At 43.8% G+C, this 15,914-nt stretch overlaps 1 protein-coding gene across 1 annotated transcript in view; it reads left to right on the top strand.

The window, feature by feature from the left end:
• Positions 1-1,454: 1,454 nt before the first annotated feature.
• The window catches only part of phactr3a (phosphatase and actin regulator 3a), a gene marked incomplete at its 5' end in the record, with an annotated part of 44,690 nt that continues 30,230 nt past the window's right edge, over positions 1,455-15,914 (top strand). Inside the window, one exon of the mRNA XM_083769676.1 lies at positions 1,455-1,563. Coding sequence (XP_083625802.1) covers positions 1,455-1,563 — 109 coding nt within the window. The remainder of the gene's footprint in view (positions 1,564-15,914) is intronic.

The following is a 15,914-nucleotide window of genomic DNA, read 5'->3' as shown; positions in this document are numbered from 1 at the left end:
GTTGGTTGTACTCTCAGAGTACTACGGTGTGCATATGACTGGACTAAATAAAAGTGTTATATATATATATATATATATATATATATATATATATATATATATATATATATATATATATATATATATATATATATATATATATATATATATATATATATAATTACAAAACAATATGTAACACCGCATCACCAGTATAGAATAATAATTATTATAATAATAATTAATTATGTGTATTTTCACTTTATCTTCGGTGCTTAATAATGGTACTTGGTATTGGTAATTATTGCTATAATCTGCCTAATCTGCCTATCTACGACATAAAATTATATCTAACCAATTTGATGTGGTAGATACTAGGCATATTATGGCAATATCTATGGCCTATGCTGAATAAGAAGATAATTAAGTGATCATTAAATACATATAATGAATTATTCTAATAATAGTATTATTATTCTATGCTGCAGGTGATGCGGTGTTACATGTTGTTTACCATACATAATATAGGCTAGGCCTAATATGTGTGTGTAGTGATACACGTCGCACGCACGCACACGCACACACTGTGTGTGTGTGTGTGTGTGTGTGTGTGTGTGTGTGTGTGTGTGTGTGTGTGTGTGTGTGTGTGAGAGAGACGCAACTTGGCCTGTTGCAGCGCCACCATGAGGCTGATTTGAAAACTGTCAAGTGGCACGGATTGGGACACACACACACACACACACACACACACACTCGCTGAATATACAGTAGGCTAGACACGGTGACACGCCTATAAATGGATGGCCCTAATGTAATGGTGCATAGGTCTAAATTAATTAACCACCATAGACTAAGCCTAATTTCTCGAATCATTCATCACACTCGTGTCGTGATATCCAATCTGGCATTTCAGATTGTCAGAGCTACTAATACCCACAGTATCCTATAGGTGGGCTGTCAATTTGACGACCTAATAGATGATAGACAGTCTCCCTCTGTGCAATAGTCCTTTTAACACTGGACGCATCCTGTACTGCTGTGATCCACAATTACACACACACACACACACACACACACACACACACACACACACACACACACACACACACACACACACACATGGGACATCATATGGGTCCAGCGCGCTATAGTTTGTGTATCAGTGGCTGTTCGTTGGGCATGTTGTTGGACGGACCCCGACGGGCATCACCAGGGGCACACACACACATCACCCCTCCCTCCCGCATCCATCCACACATTCAGCGAGCGCGCGCGCGCGCACACATACACGCACCGAAACCTACTAGGAATTTCAGCAGCTTCAACCATGGCTCCCTGGTAGATGATGCTCCAAGCGGCTGTTGTCAGGTCGAATTAAATCAGCACTTATTGCTCGCTGCTTCTGACCCTGTTTGCCTCTGCTAAAGGTTTTCAATATTTGATTCAGAATTCCTCTGCTGCTCTCCTCCATCCCCATGGCTACATCAGATGGAATAGAGCCGGGCTGTACTCTGCAACGAGGCAGATCTCAAAGTGACCCGAACATACTCACCGAGTCTGGCATCGATTTAGTGCACACCACAGGTAAAAGCGAAATATTTATCTTCCGGATATTTTGAGATGCTGCTGCTATGCAATGTTTCATTGTAGCTTGTTTTGTTTGGCGATGCATCGCTGTTACCAAAAGGCATCCTTCGCTGCCAAATGGTTTGGATCAGACAGTCACCAATGGATAATCGGCGCATATGCTTCACAGTTCACACCGTTTGAAGGAAAATAGCCTAGCTTGCATGCATGAGAGATTGAAATACGGAGACGCAAATTGAAAAGTATTGTAGCTATAGCCCATCTGTTTCATTATGAATGCATGTGCATGCCCCTCCAGAATTGAGCGTCAAATGAGACGCCTGTATGTGTGTGTATAGCCCATTGGGTTGTTATGGCTGCAAGTCCCGTTTTGTAATCGGCATTTAGGCCGTATATTTGTTTATGTACCGGATTGTAGTCATTGTACGATTCCCCCATATTTGTACCATGTGGCGTGGTCCATCATTCTCAGCTAGGGTTAATGTCTAGACTCTAGACGTTCGCTACCTGGTGGTCTGTTATCTGGGTACACGCAGTGTCACGCACAGGTTGCACAGCCTGCCAGACTTCACAATTCAGGAGATTTCGGTTTTTACTCTTTCTTGATCTCGCGTATCTCGTCATCATCATCCTATTTGCCTTGCATGGTCAGTTGGTCACTGCGCATTGACAGCCGAAGAGAGCACAGTGCTATGATCAATGTCCATGCCTTCCACGTGATGTAGGCTATAGGTGCAACTGTGCAAAGACTGAAAGACCTCCGATTCCATGCAGCCACGCACACATACATGGAATCGATTCAGCATAGCATGGACTAGGGCTAGGCAATAGTAGGCATGGAACATGCAGGTGTTCTGTCCAACACAAGCCCTTGTTTACAGTAGCCTACTGTATGTCTCACTGGTCCACGTGTCATCCATATATGCATAAAGACAAATAATTCATTAAACATGTTTTGGTCTAATAACATAATTAATTAGTTTCTCACCCAAAGCACTGTCCATTATATTAGGTAGGTAGTTATTTTGTTAATAATAATAAGCACTATGTCAGCCTGCCCTGTACTACTGTACTTTTGGGCTATGCTCAAACTGTGTGGGTTACACCTACACTTGTAAAGTTGTTGTTTTTTATTCTTTTCTCTATCGTTCTCTAAACGAGCCTTTATGTGTTTTCCCCATCTTTGAAATAACACCTGTGTGCACTCATCAACTGTACCACATTCCTAATGTTGGGCCCTTGCTGTTCTTAAGCCTCCTATGGCTGATTTAATTCGCAAGTGTCTGGATGTGATAATGTCACACTGGGCCGCTGTCACGCCTGATTAAACAACACAGGAACCCTGACAGGACTGGCCACACCTCCCCATTTATGGACGCTGAACCTATCCGGGAGACACGAGTCATCGAAAAGCAACATGTCACACTCTTGATTGTGCCCGGTATCAGCACCTAGGACCATCAATATACCATCTACCGCACATGCAAATATACCACTATGGCTTCATAATGACAGACACTGTAAATACAGTTGTCATTGACAAGGACAGTGTCAGTGTCTGGTGACCCAAAGTACACATTGTCCACCCCCTTCTGTATGGATCATCACTGCTTGTGTCTGGGCTGGGGTGCTAGTCTTTGCCAAAGGATTACTAAGCCTTTTTTCCCCCCTCCCTTCAGCACAGTGGCCTTTACAGCTGCAGTGGCTGACACTGTATTCATCCACTTACTCAACACTGGTGTGAGGAGTCAATAGGAACACAAATACACGGCAGGGGGAACTATTGCCGTGTACCTGGCCTGCATTTTATCTTGTTCACGTCAAAGGTTGAGAATTTGCCGTTCAAAGGGTTCGTATTGAATATCGCTGTTTATGTACAGTAGGGCGGTGTGTGTGATTTTTGTTGAATTATGTGTAAGTCTGACAGCAGTAAATGTGGTATTAAAGTTCCAAACTGTTTGATAAGTTTGTTCAGGCAAGGGACCTTCTTAGATACTCCTGCTAATAAAACGTCACCTGAGCTCAAAGTGGCAGTTAGTCAACATAGAGTCGAGTAAGGTAATGGTGCGGCGAGGACACCTTGAAACCTGGGGGACAGATGATAGAGTCAGTGTCCAGGCGGGGCTGTTCCTGTGGCTTTATTCCAGAGACATTCCTCATCATTCCTGTATCTTTAGTATCACCACAGCCTTTGTACACATAGCTCAGGACAAACTGGTGGTGGTCGCACGCTGCTGAACCAAAGTGATGTTTCGCTGATGTGCTGAACACACAAGGTTAATTCAATTATGAATGTCTGTGCCGATATGTTTTAATCCAATTACATAAAAAATATTAGATTAGATTTAGTGAATTTCTTTAATATTTTGCAACGGTGATGAGCAATAGTGTTGTGTGCCGTTTTGATATATTGCTGGCCTCAGCAACTGGTGTTTGTGTGTGATATACATGTCACACACAAACACAACAATAACAACAACAGCAACACGCAAGAACATGAATGGTTATTTCATTGCAAACTCTGCAAACCTATATTCATTTAGAATGATTAAAATTTGGGAAAACAGGAAAGATCACAAACGATGATCAAAATGGATTTCCACTCATGAGATGGACACCTAAGCATAATTGAACAACATGTGTGCCACTGCATTTTGTATACACCATAGCCATAGTTTCATATAAACACAATTTTGCTTATCTGAAGGGAAGGTATTAGGCACCTGACCTCTGGGCCACATGGCCACATGGTTCTCACGGCTAATTACTCACAACTACCATAGATTAAAAAAACAACAGCAAACATTGACGTGCTGCAGTTCAAAAGTTCTGTCATTTTAGTCACTCAATATGGTTGCACGATGACGTACTGTATTAATCAGGGTCTCGTCTCTTAAAGGGCCACTACACCCCTTTTGCAACCAGATTGTATTTTAATGATGTTTGGGAGACAAGAAACACTTTCCTGGGGTTTTTATGTAGCTAATATGTGATATTTTTGTATTTCAAATTGTCCATGATGTCATGGACACGGGGCTCACTTCTTTCCTTGACTACAATTCCCATAATGCTTTGGTGCACTGTTCCTCCTTCTGGATAGGGGAAAGGCTGTCCTACTGAGACAACATGTAGTCCAGGAAGTAAGTAACCCCATTGTCCATGATATCATTGGCACTTTGAAATACCAACATATCTAAAAACACATATTACCCACATAAAAACCCCCAGGAAAGTGTTTCTTGACCCCTAAACATCATTAAAATAAGATCTGGTTGCAAAAGGGGTGAAGTGTCTCTTTAAGGTTTCATTGTCAATTGCTCCTCCACCCATGTTGATGATAGCTTTATAATCCTCTCAGATCTGACACCAGCACCGTCAGCACAGAACACATGCTCTGAGAAGAGCACACAGTATTTTACTGTGCACATATCAGTGAAGCTCCCTAATGAAAAGAGAGTTATCAAATTCTATAAACCCTCCCATGATGATGACTCAGCCTTACCAGAATAAAGTACTCTAGGCAATGTCTTTCCCCTTTCTTCTGAGTCACTGATGAATGAAGTGGTGGAAATCTGACTCAGTGGAAGTCTGTCTTGTATTTCGTGCTTCCTATCAATATCTTTCCCCCATTTCTTTTGAACTTAACCCCTGTTTCTCCAATATAGTCATTGTGCCAATGGGCTATATGCACACAGAATAACCTTAGAGTATATATGAATAAAGACGGCACCGAATTCCTCCTCCCATCCACTTGCATTAAGTTGCTCAAAAGCGCATGAGGCGATTTCACTCCTCCTTCCGGGTAGGAACAGAGTGCATTCTGGGATGGATTGCCCCAATAACATGAACGCGCTGGTCGTTGACTATCATTGCGCCGTTTGCGCACGTTCACGTGTCATGGGCCCAATAACATGCACGTGCGCAATGATAGTCAACGGGCTCGAGCTGCAATGACAAATTCGGCCACTATGTCCATTTCGCCTCAGGGTTTCCTCCGGGTGCCGTCTCTATTCATATATACTCTAAGAGAATAACTCTTCCTGATACTAATTAAGGCTCTGTTCCATTTAGTGTGCAGTGCTTCTCAAACCTTTTAATTTCAAGGACCCCCATAACTCTGAGAGTGTACAATTGCAACCAAATGGAACCTTACAGGTCCATTTGGTTCCATTTGTACATGTTTGACCAGAATGGAACAGAGCCTTATCATTAGTATCAGCGGTAACACATTGTTAAGGATGTAGGGAAGGGCCCCTGCATGGTCTTTTCAAAATGGCGTGTATGCATCATAGAGCAAACATCTTGTCCCTTGGAACTGCTGTGCTGTCTGCTGACCCCTACTGGTTGGTTAATTAAGGAGTTCGTAGATGAGCTTCGTGCCACCACACATGAAGTTGCCAGCAACTTGTTTTCACCTGACAGTGAGGAGGTTCTCCAGGAGGACGTAATGAGTGCAGTCACAGTGGTGCATACTGCATACTATTCTTCCAGTTCAGCTCCTCATTGAACGGGTGCTCTGACTCACTAACCTGTGGGAGTCGCTAGTGCAGTGACAGAGAGTGCTCGCCGTCTCCACCTGACTTCCCACACTCCCAACACGGACAAATATTTGTTATAACATCATTACAACTAAATAAACAAGGTCTGAGTCATAAAAGGCTTTAACAATAACTGTTTAAAAAAAGAACACCATAAAATCTATGGTGTGTTTTAAGACACATCATACTATATGTAGGCTACCCTATAATACAGTTTTTTGCCAGACTGACACGGTCGTTAAGCCGAGTATAAATGAGCCATATAAGCTGCTCAAGGGTTCAGCATAGGCCCAATCACCTTTGGTCGTAACTCTAGATAGGGATAGCCAGCTGAACTGAATATTTCAGGCTCTCCCCATGTTCATTTCAGTGACGAAGGCAAATTAAGATGATAAGAAGCTTATTCCAATCCAATCCAATAAAAAAACGTAACACACGCCAGACACTTTCGTTAGGTGCCTACACTGCCTATTACAGAATACAATTCTAAAACATATAACAGAAAAAAACATGCTGGGCACTCCAGCTCCATATGCAAATCTTCTTTATTTGAATGTCTTAAATAAACGTTATAACGTCATAAAACTAAGAATAATGCATCTAGAGCTGACGTGTGCAACACATTTGATTGATTGGTTTGTTTTAATAGAGATTACTGTGGCTCATAGACATAAAACCATCTTCTCAGGAGAATCACTGCTTATCGCTTAATAAATGATCGACTGATAAGATGAATCAACTATCGATTAAGGATTTAATGAAGGATTTGAATCCCTATCAATGTCAAAGTCATACTATTTTTTATTTTATTTGTCACACACGTTACGGCATATAGTGAAATTTGTTCTCCTCATTTGACCCATCTCTTGGAGCGGTCAGCTGCAGCCGTGAATCATTTGTAGTTGATCTGACCTATCTTGTATTATGCATGTATGTATTGACCCCCTCCTTAACGTAAGCATGTGATCATCTTACAAAACCTTCATACACATTCATAAAGCAACGTTATTGTCCATTATACCCCTTGGCCCATCTCCTGGCTGAAACACTCGTCCAAGGATGTGAAGAGATGGTTGATGTGCGTATTACTAGAGTACATAATATAGACTATAGAATCTCATTACAATTTCATGAAAGAGAACCTGTGGCTTTGCAGACCTTACACGCAAGCAGTGTTGATATCCAGTGATGGAAATGCATTCACTGTCTGTGTCTGTTTCACACTCCAGCTGGCTGTCAATAGCTGCACGGTCACTGTTGTTAATAAACTCAAATATATCTCTGCCTGCTGCCACAGTTAGGCTGACAAAGTCACACCTTTCTCTGTGGCCCACTGCGTTGACTGTTGCACTGATCTGTGTATTTCCATCATGTAGAATCTATTTATTTATAGATCTATTTGTCAATTATATATTCAGCGATCCATCCATCCATACTACATCCATACTGTATGTATGGATATGTACGTACGTACGTACATTCAAACATACATACATATGTACACACGCACACACACACGCACACACGCACGAACACACACTACATACATACCTACTACCTACAGTACCTACACTTTTCCCATCTCATATGCATTCATCCTCTAATCTAGGGCCTTATCATGTACCACCTCTCCATCTCCATCATCACTGGTTTATCTCTATCTGTCATGCATTCATTTTCCCATGTGGTCCATTCCCACTCTCATGGGTTCCTTCAGCCTCCCTTCGTGATCTCAGCGTGTCTCCCTGGCTCGGCGGTGCCACTCACATCGGCAGCAGCGCACTCAGGAGGGGTGACCCGCACCACATTGGCACTGTATGCCTTGGCAGGGTAATTGATGAGCCACGGGCAGGATGTGACTCATCACTTGCTTGGCTAAATGAAAAGAGCATGGGCGCCGAACAGAGGGAGGGGAAGAGCAAGTGCAGCTCCAAACCCCTAGCTCTTTCTACCTGTTCACATGATGTGTGCAGTAACATTTACACTAGTGTACAAACAATCTGGAGGAATAGGACAGATGGATTGTGATGGATATATGGACATTTGAATGGATGAATACTTGAAGGCTATAGAGTTGCTAGATACTTGGATTTGATTGAGATATAGAGACCAAACAAGTTAGGCATGCAGAAAGAATCACAATGTAAAAGTTATGTTAGACAAGCAGGATATTAATGGCTATGAGCTTCACTCTCGTCTAGTCACCTGGCTGCAACCACTCAACCCTAGTTTAAATTGACCACTTTCAACCTGGCATTCCTAATTTGGGCATGTCATTATAGGTGAAATAAAAAATGAAACAAAAAATGATCTGAATGTATTCAGACATGTTCAAGTTTTAACACTTTTTAAACAGGGTTTAAGTGTTTAAACCTTTGCCTCTATTGTGATTCACACCACTGTCAGATCAGTACCCATCTGCAGGGCCACCTGTTGGCAGTGGCTCCAGGAGGGCTTAATTTCCTCCTTTAGTCCTGAACATTAACATAACTAGATGAGTTCTTCTATGATGTGTGAAGGGGGTTCAATTCCTCTCTTTCTCGTTAGTTTGTTCAAATTGGAACAAATAAAAGGCTGTCTCCGCCTGAAGAAGGTATTTGACCGAAGATTAAACAGCTTTCCTTTATTGAGCAAGTGAAGACAGTGCAGGTGTTTTGTATTCTTTATTTGTATATAATATGTGTATAATACTCCACTGACGCACCCATATCGCAGCGATTCTATTCAGGTGCGCAAAAGACTTTGAATTAACTGTAATCTGTTGTGTCATGTCACAGACAGACAGACAGACAGACAGACAGACTGAAAATGATCTGCATCTGGATGGTTCACTGAGCCTAGCTCACTGTGGGAACCCAGTTCACACTGTTGTTCAGCTGGCCATGAAATAAATGGTGCACAACGGTGACATGTGCAATGCATGTTAGAGGAGATTAGGCATTGGACAGTCTGCAAGACGTGTGTGTGTGTGTGTGTGTGTGTGTGTGTGTGTGTGTGCAGTGTGTGTGTGTGTGTGTGTGTGTGTGCATGCGTGCGTGCGTGTGCGCTGGTGCACGTGTCCGGGTGCACAAGTGTGCCCTCTCCTGTACCTGTCAGTGTGCATTTGCACTCATACACCTTTGCTTTGCATGCTTCAGAACCAGTACATGTAAGTCTGTCTGCACATGCTCATCCACTAGCAAAGCACCTTTTGGACTGTAGTGGAATGAGGAGAAGAAGCAGTCAGTCAGGCAGTTGAGCAGACAGCCCTTGGAGACCAAAGAACTAGGACCGAGCAACTCTGAACACCTGTCAGACGCTTCAGCATTAAGGCACCAGACAATCGAGAGCTATTTAGCCTTATAGTTCAGGTTAAGCAGAGCTCAGGAACTTACATGCTACATGCTCCTTGGGACATTGGAACTGGGAAAATGGAGAAGAGACCTGTGTGTAGCAAACAGAGAGGAGAAAGAAGAAAGTGTAGGTAGTATAGGAGAAAGACGATGAAAGGAGAGGAGAGGAGTTGAGAGAAGGAGGAAAGTAAGAGTAGATGGAGAAGGAGAGGAGGAGGCATGTTTTGTTGAGTGGAAGCCAAAATAATTTGTCCTAATTGCTAACTGGCCATGGTAGGATGATGGATTGTACTGGTGACAGACCATTAACAGTAAAGCCTGTGGCCTTTGAACAGCCCATGAATGAGCAGCAATATTCACCTACATTTCCTGTTGATTCTGTTCAAACTGATGCAATTTAAAAGATGGCTGTATTTTCATGAATGTTCTCTTCAGTCATTTCACTGATTTCTTCCCTTTTAGAATAGCAATTTGAATTCAGGCAGCTGGAAGGTAAATATGCATTTACACACACAATTGTGCGTGTGTTGTGTGTGCGTTTGCGTGTGCGTGTGTGTGTGCGCACGCACGCACACACACACACACACACACACACACACACACACACACACACACACACACACACACACACACACACACACCACCTGCTTTATATTAGTCCATTGTCCCTCCCTCTAAAGCTGACCTGTGAGATTCTGTCAGTGATAGATGCAGCAGGCAGAGGATGGCCTTCTGGGCCCCATCCCCTCTAAATGCTTATGCCTGGTTTGGAATGAACATAAGGGAATAGAGAACAGAACACTTAGAGCAGGGTCAGAGGGTGACAGAGTTGGGGAAGGGGAGACAGGGAGACAGCAATGTGCCTGCGGTAGTCTGCTGTACGTGCACAACAACACCACTCCAGAGTTGGCTGCCAACATTGAATCACTGCAGTGAGAGTGAGAGCAAGTGGTGAGAGCTGGCCCTCCTTAGAGTGACTGCCTGGCTGATAGGCACTTACACTTTATTGAACGTCTCCACGAGGCCCTCTCCAGAGAGGGCTAAATTAAATACATAGATCGGATGACAGGACAAGAAGGAATACAGTAGTGAAAAGGAAATGAATCAGGCCTATTCATTGTCTGGCTGGACGGCGGCGTGGGAGTCGGAGCACCTGTCTGTGCTTCTCTTTTTAGAGGAAGAGAAACTGAGAGTTGAGAGCAGAGAATAGTGTCTGTGAAAGTGTAGAGAGTGAGCAGAACTGATATCAGCACCGTGGACAGCGCCCTGCTCACAATACAGTGGGCCTGCAGAACTCAAAGGCAGCAGTGTGTGTTGGGTACAGATAAGTCTCGCCTGGACTACAAATGCCTTGGCTCAGCTGGGGTTTTGACCAGTCAAGAATGATGTTAGCCTTTTGTTCTTGTCTCTTTTCTTTACCCTGAGAGATAGCACAGAATTTTATCAGGAAAGCAGCTGCATGTTCATGAAATCCACACAAGCTCCAATCTGAATCCATTAAAATGCTATTGCAGTTTGACCCCTTTGTGCCCCGATTAGACAGCGCAGGCTCCAGACGCCGTAGCCTGTGGTACATGGTTTATGATGGTGATGTGCAGCAAACATCTTCTTCTTCAGTGCTTATCCCACACTATTCTTCTCCTACTACTACTTTGCTCAGACCTGTAGCTCTGCCATTAGACAGTATCGTTTTCATTACCTCGAAATCCCAGCGGCACAAAGCTGCTGCCTGCATGGAAGTCTGTGGACAGACGGACTCCAGTCAGAGGTGTGTGTGCTTGTGTGTTAACGCACAGCTCACTGCAGACAGTGTTACTGGCCATAGTTCAGCCCCGCCCCCATGCAGTCACTCCCAGCCTAGCTCTAGCGAAACAGGGCGCTGTTTCTCCTTTATTTGCCAATGGATTCTCAGATTGCTCCCAGCCAACATGGATATACCTTTCGCATTATTTTATTAGACTTTTTCTTCCTTTACATTTAGTATAAGCAATGTTCAATGGCGGTTCTTACAATTGCCTAGATCTATTATTATTAACTTGTGGCGTAGACACAATTAAAGCCATGTTATATGAAGACAAACCTAAAAGCTCAAAATGAATGCTAAACACTTTATGATTGGTTGTGGCATACAGTAAAATACTGTTAATTGAATTTGTAACTCAGATGCACGAATGGATCCCATTGGTTACTTTAGTAAGCGGAAGCTCAGAGTCAAGTGAACACTCTGGGTTTTACTGTTTAGCTTGTTTACTTTTTGTACAGAAACAACGATTCGCCTTTAAGATGATTCGTGCTCGATTAGATGTTTTTAATTCCCCACTGTACAGATTATAATAATTGCACGTTGTCATTAATAAGACAAAACCTGCTGTATGAACAATGACATCGAAATGGGAGTGCTATCTTTAGCATGCTCAGAGTGATGTGTACATTTCTTAGACTGTATACTTCTCAAAGCGGGGTCTGGGGATCCCCAGGGTACCTCGAGAGAGGGTTCCTGGGGGTCCCCATGGGTAATGAGTTAAAATAGCATAATACTACTTTCAAAAAAAGAAATATAACACTTTCACAACAAAAGTCTCTTGTATAGGGCTCCCTCCCTGCCACACAATCTGTGCAGATGGGGGTCCGCAGCCAATTAATCTGCGGGTCCTTGACCACTGGCGTAGTGTGCAGTACAGTGTCAGTGAATAGTACTTTATTTTCCTGTGCACCTCCCTCTGTCGTTCCTGCCTAGAGACCGCTCTCCCCAGTCCCCTCCCAGTAGAGTGGAGAGGGACCCAATGAAAGGGAACTGCCTACAATCCAGTGTAGACATTCACTAGCATGTATACACATTACACATTACACACGCACACAAACACTCGCACATACTGTACATCCACATACAAGTCATACATACACATGCAGGAACACAAACAAACCTATGCACATGCACATAACAATACACATATAATACCAGTAGGTGCACACATGGTGCACTCTCTCATACTCTCCTTTCTCTGCCTAACACTCTCTCTGTCATGCACACAGTAAGTATGTTTCATATAAGGCTTTCAGGCATTGACCTAAATCAGTGGAAATAACAGGAATAAATTATACCCCACACTCTACCCAGCCGATGGAGTCTGCAACTAACCTCACTAAACTGAAATTCAGGGGTGGAACCGTTTGTCTCCGTTTCCGAAACCGCTTTATCACGCTCTCAGAGCTGTGGTCTGCTATACAATTTCAGTACCAGTGGTTATCAAACTTTTAAATTTCAATTACCTCAATAACTCCGAGAGGGTACAAATGGACAAGTGGTTCCATTTGTAAATGGTTCAAATTAGGGATGCACCAATGTGAAATCTCTGGCCGATAGCGATAACCGATGGCAACATTGCTGTTACGGTCGATATTTTCTGTTGACAAATATCTGTATAAAAGCAAATTCAAATTAAAAAAGGCATATAAACACTGAATTACAAAACTAGGGATGCACCGTTATTGAAATGTTGGCCCATATCCCAACCTAAACAGCTTGAATGTAGTATTTTTCATTTATAAATGTTCCAACTTGTTGACTTCTTTGATTGAAACTGTACTTTTATAAGAGGTTAAAACTAGTAGGAGTGAATTGCTTTTATAGCAGAATTTGTCAGTAAGAAGCTGTAGCTGTCAATTGTAAGAGTAATGTGATGGATTGCAAAAAAAAGGAAAACGCATGCGACAGACTTCCTCCATTACTTGATTGGAGAGCTTTTCCAGCCTGACTTTATACGGCAGGAACTTATAGCACTTTGTCTGAAACAGTGAATCTCAACCGTTGGGCCAGGGCCCACTGGTGGGCCGTGAAGATATAGCAAGTGGGTCCAAAAATAATTTAAATATTTTTCTTGCCCTGATGAAGACCCGGTCTTAACATGTTGGCAGTTGCCTTTTTAATTGAATAATCCTCCTCATTTTAACCTTGAGTGCCCGGATCGTTTCTTTATGCCTTGATCCTGTTTGATCCGTGTGAGCACCTTTTTATCATCATCACCTGTTTATATCTCCGTCGAGCACCTGGTTGGTTTTTCTTTTACTTCAATTAAAATATTTTATTGATAATATATCATTGATATGAAAGACATAATGTAAAGACAATGTGTACTGTGTTTATGTATTTCTTTCTATAAAAAATTCATTGTGATACTGATAAATGGAAACATAATATTCTACGTTAGTCCAGGCCAGGTAGGTTATTGTGTGCCAGCAATGTTTAGAATTCACTCATTATGCAGTGAGTATAGAAAATGTGTATAAGCAGTTGAAAATTTAGTTTTTACTTGGCCTCCAAGGAGTATGTGTGCACAGTTTCGCACTGATCCGTCCGACAGATTTATTTCTTCTTTTGTTTTTGTGCAAGGATCGGCCTCTTGGTGCTGCTATAACTGAGAATTTTAGGGCAGAGGTTTTTACTTACCTCCCTCCACGGAGTGTGCGTGCACAGTTTTGCGGCGATCGGTCCAATGGTGCCAGAGATTAGCTGTCCACAGACGGAAACACGGACAGAAATACGGACGGATAGGGGTGAAAACATAATCTCGTCCACGCCTTCGGCCTGGTGGAGACAATGACTGATTTGAGGGTGGAGTGTGTGTGTGTGTGTATGTGTGTTTGTGTGCGTGTGTGTGCGTGTGTGCGTGTGTGCGTGCGTGCGTGCGTGTGCGTGCGTGTGTGTGTGTGTGTGTGCGTGTGCGTGTGCGTGTGCGTGTGCGTGTGTGTGTGTGTGTGTGTGTGTGTGTGTGTGTGTGCTTCTTTGCTCTGTGTGCACTGTGACTATTGACAGGCAATGATAATGGACTATTGTGGTCTACATACAAAACCACATAATGGTGATGGAAACAGGATGGAAATTGCCTTTAATTACTGGGAAGGGATCACATGTGACAGTCTCCCTATTTAAACTAGTGTGGCTTTCACTATCAAGGACCACACCACCAATGGAAACATTTAACCATTTATTGAAAACAGGAAGGAAGGGCATGGTTATGAATACGACAGCAGGGTGATGGCCCACGGCGGGCCATCGGCGGCGTCTGGGATTTGAACCGAGGTGGGGAAGCTTCGGGGATCCGGTATGCTCCCGAGGCACGTCAGACCCCCCTTAGGGATCTGTTAGGAGATTTTAGAGGGAGTAGGATGAGAATTAGGGTGGGGGGGTTGGGACGACGAAAGCGAGAACGGGGGGGGGAACCAGGGGTTGGATGGGCTTTATATGCACAGGTGGAGGTGACCCGATTGGAGGTGGCTTGATGGGGGGTGGAGGTAGCTGCATCGGAGGTGTGGTCCTGCTCCTGAACTTCAGCTATTCTAGCACCATTAGGTGGTCAATCTGGGAAGCCACCCACTAGTACTCATTCTCAACACCAACATATGGTAACAAACAAGGCCCTCGGGTGTTTCCGATTGGCTGCAGGCCTCGCTGACACATAATTTCACTCTCTCTGTGCCAGTAGCCCACACACTGGTTCTTAACAGTTGTCTGTAATCACTCTGATGACTATGTATAGCTTGACCTGAACAGGTCAGCTTCATATATGGAGATCTAAGGGTGGCAGCGGGGGCAGGGTCTTGAGTGTACAGGGCCCAGGTAGGGCCGGGCCTACATTTTCTGGCCTGTTGAGAACTCTAGTTGCACTTACTATGACATGAGGGGTCTCCATCCCTGATGATGTCACCGTAACACGTGATGTCACGAGACCTGGGCACCATGTATGGAGATTTTGAGTGATACACTGACTGACGGGAAATGCACGATTCCATAGTTAACTGAGACCTTTGGTCACAATAAGGATTAGGGAAGTTTCACTCTGTGGCTCCTCACCATACTGGACACTGAAGGAACACGTTTCTCATTAGCGCTCTTCTGCCAGTCTAGTACCCAGCCATTCATTGCTGGTATAGTATCCTACTCCCTCCATCTTCTTCTGCCTCCCCCCCACCTCGCCTTCTGGGCCTGTCCCTTCTGGTTATCCTCCTCCACTTTGTTCTTCTCTTCTCTCTTGCTAGTTAGTCGTGTGTCTGTCCTGACTGTGGAAGGGAGGGTCCCCCTCGGGCAGTGGCTCTTGCACACAGATGGCAGCGCGCTTGCAGTGCCAGGGGGGTAAAGAGAAGAGGTTAGCTGGCATGGCAGCGGGTATAATAAGAGAAGGTGTCTCGTTCAAGGGCATGATGTCAGTCAGATGGCCGCCCTCCCCTTCTTCTCTCACGCGGAGGGACAGTGGGGTGAGCGGCGTGCCGAACTTTAGGCTCTGTGGGATATAGAAAGAGGGAGGGCTGTTCTGGTGTTATTTATAGCTATGGCGAGTCGACGACAAGGCCGTTGGGACACACAGATAATGCTAGCGTAGATACTGTATGTTTTTTAAAGAGCAATGACAGCAATGTAGTTTTGCTGTTATGGTTGGCATGATGGCATGATGACATGCAGCATGGGTAGAGTGACATTTTG

This window comes from Protomyctophum parallelum (assembly GCF_964188405.1).
Source record: "Protomyctophum parallelum genome assembly, chromosome: 7".
Classification (NCBI taxonomy): Eukaryota; Metazoa; Chordata; class Actinopteri; order Myctophiformes; family Myctophidae; genus Protomyctophum; species Protomyctophum parallelum.
This window is presented reverse-complemented; position numbering and strand designations above follow the sequence as displayed.